The sequence below is a fragment of the Ipomoea triloba genome, chromosome 12, assembly GCF_003576645.1.
Source record: "Ipomoea triloba cultivar NCNSP0323 chromosome 12, ASM357664v1".
NCBI classification, from domain to species: domain Eukaryota; kingdom Viridiplantae; phylum Streptophyta; class Magnoliopsida; order Solanales; family Convolvulaceae; genus Ipomoea; species Ipomoea triloba.
The window spans coordinates 9,426,290-9,437,363 of record NC_044927.1 but is presented as its reverse complement, the minus strand read 5'-3'; the positions used below and the strand labels follow the sequence as shown (position 1 = coordinate 9,437,363).

Sequence of the window (11,074 nt, the reverse complement as noted above, 5' to 3'; positions counted from 1 at the left end):
ATGTAATTAAATTGTGTTTCTAAGTCAAAACAAATAACAAATGTACTGAATTTTAAAAAGATTAAATTGTGTATTTTTAATATTGGAATTGACTGCAGTATTTGAAAGTAACTTGTAAATACAAAACAAGGTAATCAATTACATATATGTTAACATTGTGCGTTCGTAGTATACAAATTGTGAAGTGCCTAAATTGATCAATTCATGAAATTAATAACTTGCCAAAGACCTTGTGGTCAAGTGGCATCCGGTGTCCCGATTAACACTCCCACATGGATGATGGGAGCGGGTTCGAGCCTCAATGGGCAACTGTTGTAACAGAGTCAGTAGTACCCAAAATAAATATTAAATAGTAATTTGGAAAAACTGCGAGTCGACTCAGTCCCTGAGTTATGGTTGTATCCATTTTTAGTCCCCTAGTTATGAGCGACGGAAAAATTAAAAAAATATTTAAAATTTGAGAGATAAAATAGGAAAGTAGCTTATTGGGTTAGAAGGTATAATAACCAAATGGGCCAAAATTGGTTGATAGGCTAATTATTTACCAAACAAGGTCAATTTTTCACTATTTAGCATCTTATTTCATGATTCTTCAATTCTAAAAGCATTTCAATAATTTTAGTATGACTTATTAAAAACATGGTTCTCGTATAACAAACTTAAAATTTAGCACAAACAAAGAAACACGTACTTGATCATTGTCTTGTGAAACACATCATCCTAAAAGTTTATGATTTCTCTTAATAAAACATCAAGAATAATCAAACCATAACTTTTGAAATACAAGAAGATAGATGTCAAATTTCTCAGGTTATTTTTATGACAAATTCACCAAGGGAGTAACTTGAGATTTTTAGTACGTAAAATTCTTTCGTAAACTCTGCAGTAACTTAATCAAGAATCGTATATTATGACAATATATGAAAATTATATTATATATATCCATCACCCTCTCTGTCTTCTTAAAAACCAGAGTAATGAATGAGGAACCTAAGACTCAGTCATGAGGGACTAAACCCGTCACTTCGCAAATAACTGAGGGACTAAACTCAAGTACGGTCAAATCTTAGAGACTGAGTCGGAACTTGGTTAAAACTTAGGGAGCAAACTTCTAATTTTCCCTAGTAATTTTAATAAAAGAAAATAACATGACTCTTTTTAAAAAAAAATCCTATTCCATTTGCAAAATGAAAAGGGATTGGGGCCTCTCCTCCGAAATGATAATTCCTTTAGTCATAAGAAATTAATCAAAGTTAAAAAAAAAAAAAAAAACAATTAATCAAATTTTAAACCGGACAAAAATACTCATGATCCATCACTCCCTCTCACTCCCCCATTTGGAAAATAGTTTTAAAATTTTTAGTTTTCAGTAATTTTAGTGGCCATTTAAGACCTTAATGACTCCAAAATCTCTTGACTCGAATGTCTTTTTCTTTGGAAGACTTTTATATAGTCTTTTCCTTCGTTGTCGAGGAAATAAGTGCAAAGGATGTTGGCTCCGTCAAATACGTACTGCCATTGTTTAATGCAACTATGCAAATATGCAACTAATAAAGAAAATGAATTTCTTCATAGATAATATTGAATAATATAATGTGTTTGAATAATCACAATACAAAAATTTTATAAATCTTTTAATGTTAAGATAAGTCAAAATTCACTATATAGAATATATAGTACATTTATAAAAGTAATCATGGCCGTAGAGTAAAAAGTTGAACAAAATATTATACTTAAGAGAAAGTTGTTGTTCTAAGTTTCCCTATCTAACTTCTAAGCTCCTTTATATAATGGTCTCCCATGTGTCAGTTATAACAACCCTTAGGTTTCACATTGATCTTTGAGTATTATTATTGATATTATAACATAATACTATTCTATTATAAGTAGGGATGTCAATCGGGCCAGCCTTGTCGGTTTCGGGCTAGCCCTGTCGGGTTGTCAGACTTATCGGATTCGGATTGTCGATTAATTATTATTTTATTCTCGGATTCGGGTTAGCCCTAACCCTAAACTTCGGATTGTCGGGCTTATCGAATGGGCTAAACTATTTTAACTAAAATCCAAAATGAATACTTACATTCGATAAAACATGTCAAGTTGTCAATCAGATCCGGATTCAATAGAACGGGTCAACCAGATGAGCATTGGCACTTTAAAATTTAAATCAAGAGATAAATGAATACTTGCATTTGAATATTCGATAGAATATTAGAAGTTAGAACGTGTCAATCGGATGAGCATTGAGCACATTAAAATTTAACAAATGCAATTGCAACGGTTCGGTTTCGGTTCGGATTTAATTCGGTTCGGTGTTCGATTCGGTTTAAGACCCCCAAATTTTAACATTTCCTAGGCAACAAGACAGTCAGGGGCGCCGCGACTTAACGTGGCGTCGTAATAACTATGTATGAAACATCAAATAACCGAAATCCAAAATCTAATATCTAAATATTAAATACCAACATAACAAATTAACAATTCAAACAAATTAAAATAAAAAATAAAAACTATAATTTTAATTCAAGAACTGAAAACTGGAATGAATTTCCAGAACTAGAACTAGAAATTCATTCCAGTAAATTATTGGAATGAATTTCCAGTAAAATTTATTTATATATATATATATATATATATATATATATATATATATATATATATATATATATTATTTATAATATTTATTTATTTATTTATTAATTATATATAATATATATTTATATTTATATATTTATTTAAAATTTATTAATTTATATATTTATTAAAATTGTTCGGGCTATCGAACTAGCCCATTTAATTTCGGGCTAGCTCTATCAGACCATCGGGCTTATCAGTTCTGGGCTCATCGGGCTAATTTTTTATCGAGCTAACCCGTTCCGGCTATAGCCCTATCAGTTTCGGGTTTTTTCGGGCTAGCCCATCGGGTTCAGGCTCGATTGACATCCTTAATTATAAGCCCCCAGCCCACTTTCTAAGTTGCAAATATTTGTACATGCACCTAAAGTTGAGACCTTGTCCACTTGAACCGTTGAAGATCATGCAAAGAGTCACAGTTAGGTGCGCAGAGCACCTAAAGTAAACATACGATGCATTGAGAATATATGCGCTAGATTATGAGTACATTAATATTGTTATTTCATGCAAGCTTAGTAGTATATGATATATCAGTTTAAATATAAATTTCAAAAATAGAAGATAAGTTTGAAAATTCTTATCTTCTTTTCTTGTGATCAACTGCATACTTATTCATTGTAAGTATTGTTGTACGAGATAGCGTAGCGTAGAGCTTACCATGTAATTTAGGTGATGATGTAGAGTTGATGGAGTAAAAGTCTAAAACAATGATTTTCCCTTTAGTAAATATTAAATTTAAGGGTAATAATATAAAAATTAGCTTGTTGTTGAGATGGTAAAAATTGTGCTCATAAACTTAATAAATCAGGTTCTATCATTAGTGGAATGTGATTAACTAAATTTTTACATTGTTACCCTTAAATTTAATGTTTACTAAATCGATATTATCAAATTTTGAACAAAATCAATAATCAATAGATCATTAATAGTCAAATTAAAAATTAATAATCAAAACAATTTATAGTCCAATTGAGAATTAGAATTAATAATAAAAATTGAAAAATTTGAATAGTCAATAAACTATTCCTCTGGAATTAACTCTTGCGGAAACAAGTCAATAAATTAAAAGAAATGGCGGTGGTGAAATTGAAAGAGGCGGGTTGAACCTACCTTCATGCATGCATGCAAGTCAACTTTCTCTCTATACTATCGCGTGGTTCACTTTGGATTCGAAGATGCATGCCGGTTAAGAAGCGTGCAGAAATTTAGCAAAATAAACGCAAACGATTAGAAGCTAGCAAGAAGACTTACGTGCTATACTGTGAGTGAGATTCGTGTAGCTGCTCATCTGACTAAGCAACAGCGTGTCGCCGTGATGCGGTGGCGTCCTCTCCGCACCCCAACTGTCTTCCACCGATAGATATAATTATCTTTCCCCATCTCCCTCTCTCTATATATATATCATTGTAATGCTTACGAGGTATAATTAACTCGCAATTCTATCATATCGATCGATCTTTAGGTGCAAAATTAAAATTATCTGATCCATCAATGGCGTCACAGCAGGAAAGGCAAGAGCTGGATGATAGAGCTAGGCAAGGGGAGACGGTGGTCCCGGGCGGCACGGGCGGGAAGAGCCTGGAAGCGCAAGAGCATCTGGCGGAGGGGAGAAGCCGAGGAGGGCAGACGAGAAAAGAGCAGCTGGGAACGCAAGGGTATCAGGAGATGGGGAGCAAAGGAGGGCAAACCAGGAAGGATCAGTTGGGTAAAGAAGGGTACCAGGAAATGGGGCGCAAAGGTGGTCTCAGCACCATGGACAAGTCCGGCGGCCAACGCGCCGCCGAGGAAGGCATCCATATCGACGAATCCAAGTTCAAGACCCATCGTGCTTAATTTAAACATTCACTACAATATAATAATATAATATAATGTGTTTGTTTTGGTTTATGTTTATCTAGTTGTTTCTGCGAGTCTGCATGTATTGCTTAGCCTTAGCTTATTATGGTGATATTTTGTCTACGAATTAAAGAGACCGAGCTTATGGTCTCTAAATTTCAAGAAATTTATAAAGAAAACATGCTTTTAATTTGTTACTTATTATGATAGAGTGGGAAGACAAATTGGATCAATAATCTTATTTTCCATGGCTACTGACCTAAGTACTACTCTATGATTTCGAGTATGCTGTTCTTGTCCTTGTATCTTTCTATGCCAGGCGACACGACGAAGATCAATGACTAGTTGCTAATGCAGTTACCAAAAGACCAAGAACAAGAAATGGTTGTGCACAAGCCTGTAATCAAAAGAAAAAGTAACGTTAGGAGCTCAGAAGTTTGAAGCTTTGTCGTGCCAATAAAGGGTTAAATTCATCCATTAGTGATTAGAGAATTGTTAGACGGAGACCCAGTGAGGGTCTGGTTAAGTCCATAAATTAGTGATTAAGGGATTGTTCAGCGAAAGCCAGTGAGGGTCGGACTTAGGGATTGTTGGGCGGAAGTTAAATTTAATACTTTAGTCTTTCAAAAATGTGATGACCATATATAAAAAAATAAAGTTATGCTTTCACTATCAATTATAGTTTTTGACATAGTGGTCAGTTATAATTTTAAAAATGTAATGTTAAGTGTTCGATCGTAACAAATAGTATTAGAGGTTTGTAGGCCTCAACCAGGAATAACCAATTCAATATGGTTTACAGTACCTGATACTTGACATCATATTTAACTGGGTCTCTGAGGAAGTATTTGAACTGCAGTGGCACATGAAGAAGAGTTAGCTAGCTCAAACCACCCTTTCTTTTTTCTTTTTACTTCCATTTTGCCCTAGAATTGAACATAAACAATGAAAAAGACTAATTAATAAAAATATTGTTTACCTGGAAAAAGACTTGTGGAACGATTAGGCCAAGAAGTGCTAAGGCATAATATGGTTTGCCAGCACCAAGAAGATAGCCTGCAAGCAATAGCTAATGCAGTGAGGAAAACCTGCAACTCTATAACTCAGAAATATTGAAATCTGTCCGAACAAGTTTAGCTTAATGGTTGTATTTGAGAGAAAAGACAAGGTTTGAAACTCAACAACAATAGTAAAGTGGATAACATTTGTCCCTGTTCGTTGAGCAACTGAGTTACCGTAATTTACATCCTCTCGCATACTCTATCAGGCTGGGAGAAGAAATATTGGAATCTACAGTTACTCTCACATACTCTATCAGGCTGGGAGAAGAAATATTGGAATCTACAGTCACAAAAATCTAGAGTCTGTTTACTAAAGGAAACTGTTTTCTGTTTTTTAATTTTTCACTTTTCATTCTCTATTTTCTATTTAGAAAATTTGTTTACTACTACTTATTTTTCAAATTTATTTGTTTAGATTAAGGCTATAAAATTAACACAAGTTTAATTTCCAGTGATTTTTAGACCTTATATTTAAAATATTTTAAAGTATATTTAGTTTAAATAGAATAAATTATTACATTTGATATCCGAACCAAATTTATATCATTGTATAAAATTCAGCAACTTCAACGTGCTACTTTTCATTTTGTGCCAAGTGAAATTGCAAGAAATAAAATCCACTCTTCCAAGACAAATTTATAAACTAAACAGAAGCCTAAAAGGCACTTTTTTTACAGCTGCCACAACAAGCTCTAAGCATAAGACTCTAATCAAGGGCTGTAGATTTTTTCAAGAAAGCTCTATGATCATTCCAAAAGCTTTCAATTTTCTGTTTTTTATCAGTTTGTTTCGTTATGGAGTAAAAATTAGTTGGATCTCTGATCTAAGATCATTAACAAAGCTTAAAAAAAAATTGGTTTTTGGCATGATAAGATAGCACTTACCTGCAACTGAAATCTGAGTTACATCAATGGCACCAACGGAGATCCATTTAGCAGTTTCAGAGCCAAAAGCTACCGGAATCGACTGCATAAGTAATTCCAGATGAAAGTTTTAAGAATCTTAATCATATCCAGGCACATTAAGAAATACCAAGTATCATGTATGAAAAATGGAAATTGCAGCAAGGACCTGAAGTCCCAGGGCTGTATCTCCTTCTACACTCTTGAAGTCATTTACAATCGCAATACCCAGCTAAAAGAGAGCATAAGAAGTATTAGTTACACGGTTTGTAATGCAAAATGAACAAGAAAGTTGAGCAGACATTACCCCGGCAAGGCTATACAAGAGCGTCAGAACAATTATGTCAGGATTAAGGGTCCCAAACAAAGCTTGACCAGCCCACCTGTTTTGCAAAGTTGAAGCAGGCTATGTTATACTGTGTTAAAGAACATATATATCTTGCTGAGGAAGTTCTTTATTGATGATGCATTCATCGGAGACCTACATAGAAGATATTGCATTCCACTCACAACTTGGAAACAAAGATGCCCCATTACATCATATGTTGTATATATAAAGCTATAATAAAATATTCGAGTTAATACCCAATTTAGTACTCGACTATAATGGTTTTTCTCGATTTAGTCTTAAACGTCTGTTTGTACTTAATTAGGTCCTTGACTTTGATGATTTTACCCAAATTGAGTCCTCTGTTGTTAGAATCAAAGACTAAATCGAGAAAAATCACTATAGTCCTCGACTTTAGTAGTTTTACCCAAGTTAGTCTTCTATAGTGGTTTTACCCAGTTTAGTCATCCACTATAGTGGTTTTTTTCGATTTAATCCTAGATTCTAATAGCAGATGACTTAATTGGGTAAAACCATCAAAGTCGATGACCTAATTAAGCACAAAAAGATGTTTAGGACTAAATCGAGAAAACTCTCTATCGAGGACTAAATTGAGTATTAACTCTCAAATATTCACAGTGAATTGCAAAAGTTTTTTTTTTTTTTTTTTGAAAAATGCAAAAGTTTGTTAACCTTGTCATCATACAACTGACATGAATGGCTTCCAAGAAAAAATTCATTTGCAGAGAGGCATAAAACTATTCAAGATACACAAGGGGATGGGGGAGCAGGGAAAAATATCATTCTAGAGTTATTCAAAATTTCATGTCATCGGAATTCTTTCAAGGCAGCCCTTTACTGATACACAGAATAGAGAACACCATACCAAGGCAAACTGATGTAACTTGCTCCTAGAGCATAATTGCCAATCCATCCATTTTGTTTGAGCTGAAGCAAATCATGTTTGAAATAAGAGTCCAAATGCAGTAGACCCAAAAAAAATGACGGGGAGGTCGAGGAAGTTACCTTTAGTGGTGGAGCTGAGTATATATATGATATCAAGGAGCCCCCGAGAGCTAGGTAAAATATAATAGGATAATTATGCCCTGCCTACAAGGAGAAACCTTTTGAGAGATGCTTCAGATGATTCACCAGAGAAGAAGCGGCTTTGAAAACTTACCCACACATCTAATAAACCAGACAAAACAAGGCCTCCTAAAAGCAGCACCCATATTTGTGTGATCACCTGATGATGTTTGCCACTTCAAAATGAATACTCACTGGAACTAAAGAGAACTCTCTAGCTCATGTGTACATCAAAGAGAAATTCAAACAAGATTTACCTCACTCTCAGATATGGCACCAGCTGGGATTGGACGATACGGCTCATTAATAGCATCAATCTCTCTATCATACCAATCATTAATTGTCTAAAAGAATAATATCGCACCCTTAGGTTTTTGAGGCCAAAAGTTAATCTGGAAAAGCAATCTAGCACGACCTCGTAAGATATAAGTACCTGAGTGTAGCCCGTTAGAAAAGGGCCAGACATTAGCATACAAACAACTGATTTGGCCACGTCCTCAGTAGTCCAGTGGAAATTCCCTACCAGCAAGTTCTAGTCAGAACAAAAGGGTGATGCAGAATGGATTGTTTAAGCATAACTATGAAACATTGAGCTTCACCAGCTAAGGGACTAATAAATGAACTTCACTAGCTTTTTTAGGGTGCGTGGAGAAGGATTACCTGAGGCTGCAGCTCCACAGACCACACCCCATACAAGCGGAGGCCAGGTTACAGGTTTTGTTAGTTGAATACGAATCTTCCATTTATCCTGTGAAGGAATCAATTATGAAAAGACAAACTATCAACCTTCTTCTTACCGGTGCAGATACAAAATGATAATGAAACATAGAATTGATTACGCTTCTTCTGTCAGCAGTATGTGCTAATTCTCACATCTACCAATTTACTCATTCACTTTTACTATATTAATCCAATAAAATAGACCAAAACTGCTGAATTACTGTGATTAGGAAATAAATTATATGCTTTATATTCTTTTCTTAATTATATGTCAATTTCAAAACACCAATGATTGTGTTACCAAGGAAATGTAGAGTATCACTCACTGTACTACAAATTATTTGGGAAAAAGAAAATTCACATTAAAGGTCTAAAACTCTGGGCAGTTATTCTACAGGCCATCTTGGATGCACGAAGTAGGATATAAACTTTACCACTCTTTATGATGCATTCTGCTCAAAGTAGGAAAATCCACATTCTGCTCAATTGTTGCATTCAACCTCCAGCTTTTTGTACTAATAATTTTAAAGCATGTGTGTATGCATGTGAAACTATGTGAGTACATGTGTATTGGATCTACATTATTTTGCATTAAAATGCTTCTAAATCTAAAACTGTACCTTAAAATATGCTTGATTATTCTTTTTTTTTTATGCTTGATTATTCAGAAATGTTCTTTGACTATGAAATGCTCTGCATATAGTGAAATAATAAATAAATAAATGAATGAATGAATAATACTAGCCGAAATAGAGAGAAGGATCAATCTTCAAACTGTAAAAATTAGCTCTTTTTTTGGCTCTAACTGTAGGATGCACCTTTAAGCGCGTACCATACTCAGACTAATACCCGTTTGCACCAGGCCGGCCCAATTAAGGGGCAAAGTGGTGGCCATATTGGTTTTTCCATACAAGAGTAGGGGTTCAAACTCCCGACCTCTCTTAAGGAACAAGAGTGCACGGCCACTCACGCCAACTAAGCTATTTAAAAATTAGCTCTTTAAATTTAGTTCATGGCACTTGCATGTATCAAACAAAGATTTAGTGGCAATAGATTGAAATGCTATAATAATTTCAACTACAAGACACTAAAGTTAGTTCAAATATTGTACTAAAACTAGGAAATTGATTTAGCTAGTAAGAAAAAGGGATGGGGGCAAACCGTTTCTTGCTTGGCTCCTTTGATTCCAAGAATCTGGTTAAAGCTTGAACCACCAGATGCCGGTGCTCTATCTGGTGCAGTGGCTTTAACTGCTACAAAAAGAATCCAAGAAAAACCCCATTAAAACCCTTATCTAAAAGCACCAATATTTCCACTCAAATACAAAAGGAGCAGAAATAAACAGAAAAGAAAGAGTTAACTTAGTAAAAAAACACAACTTTGCCAACCATTAACAATAAAAGCTGATGGTTTACCTTCATTGTCGGTCTCTGTTGCTCTCACTACAAGCCTTCTCCCTAGACAGCACAAATACATTGCTGATCAAAATAGTGAAAACCAAGAAAAGAATATTGAAGATTGGAGAAATGAGAGAGTTGACTTACTTGAAGGCAATACAAAGATTGGGGATGCAAGCTGTGGAGTTCGAACTGGGTTATTGCTTAGAGAAGGCAGGGTGTTGAGTAGAGAAGCCATGGACAAAGACAATGGTTAGCTCACTTTCAGCTGCCTTTCTTTCTACTGCTCAGTCTTTGGGATAAATCGGTATGCTCTGCCTGCCAGCGCCCAGCCTGCTTCGTTTTGTTCCCTTAAATATTTAAATATTGTCCGCCCAGGCCAGGTTTTCACACTTCTCTTAAACATACCCATTTCTTATTCTTCTTTTTTAATATATATATATATAAAATGAAATTTTCTTCAACTTTTCCTAAGGTGTAACGTGTTAACTGTTAAGACTTTTTGGTGTGTCATTCTTTATTGTGTAGAAAAATAGAATATAATATAGATGTGCAAAGGTACTCCATTTTTTGGACAATGCTAGAAAGGTATTGCAAAGAAGAAATTGGCATCGGTGGTATTGCAAAGAAGAAATTGCCATCGGTGGGTGCTAGACTTGGTCTTTACCGACCTCTAACTGATGTAAGTGGGATTTAGTCTTTACCGACCTCTAACTGATGTAAGTGGTAAGTACTTGATCCTAACAAGTTGTATTAGAGTCAAATCACAGGTTATCCAAGCAATAATATTTAAGATTAATTGGTGTTTGGAATGGGAAATTGTAATAATAATATTTAAGATGAGTTGGTGTTGGGACCCAACTCATACTATGTGATTTAGTTGGGCGAGAATTGTAGCCAAATCCAATACTCAGCATTTCGAACAATATGATAGTAGTCTAGCGTAACTACGTAGTGATAAACACTTGTCAGCATTGAATGAGCACTCTAAATTGTCTCATTCTTAAGCACCCCTTTTCTACAGAAGTTGGCCACACGATACCTAAAATGAAAAGCCAATGTTGCGTCCATTTCAAAGGAAAATTGTGCTTGGATGATGAATTGACCAAA

General features: G+C 34.7%; 2 protein-coding genes across 3 annotated transcripts; one reads left to right on the top strand and one right to left on the bottom strand.

Moving 5' to 3' along the window:
- Positions 1-4,090: 4,090 nt before the first annotated feature.
- LOC115999878 (protein SLE1) lies at positions 4,091-4,536 on the top strand. The gene has a single exon (XM_031239820.1). The coding sequence runs from the start codon at positions 4,126-4,128 to the stop codon at positions 4,465-4,467; it is 342 nt and encodes a 113-aa protein (XP_031095680.1). The 5' UTR covers positions 4,091-4,125; the 3' UTR covers positions 4,468-4,536.
- A 100-nt stretch (positions 4,537-4,636) lies between these two features.
- On the bottom strand, positions 4,637-10,291 carry LOC115999877 (chlorophyll synthase, chloroplastic-like). 2 transcript variants are annotated; one of them, XM_031239818.1, is made up of 15 exons: positions 10,112-10,291; positions 9,983-10,024; positions 9,729-9,820; positions 8,508-8,595; positions 8,281-8,366; positions 8,105-8,191; positions 7,942-8,007; positions 7,788-7,871; positions 7,648-7,709; positions 6,741-6,816; positions 6,603-6,665; positions 6,416-6,497; positions 5,450-5,526; positions 5,276-5,323; positions 4,637-4,867 (listed from the first exon to the last, which is right to left on the bottom strand). In XM_031239818.1, the coding sequence occupies exons 1-15, from the start codon at positions 10,200-10,202 to the stop codon at positions 4,805-4,807; spliced, it is 1,107 nt and encodes a 368-aa protein (XP_031095678.1). In that variant the 5' UTR covers positions 10,203-10,291; the 3' UTR covers positions 4,637-4,804. The 2 variants fall into 2 exon arrangements, with proteins under 2 accessions (XP_031095678.1, XP_031095679.1); XM_031239819.1 differs by having other exon boundaries at positions 9,729-9,817.
- Between the last annotated feature and the right edge of the window lie 783 nt (positions 10,292-11,074).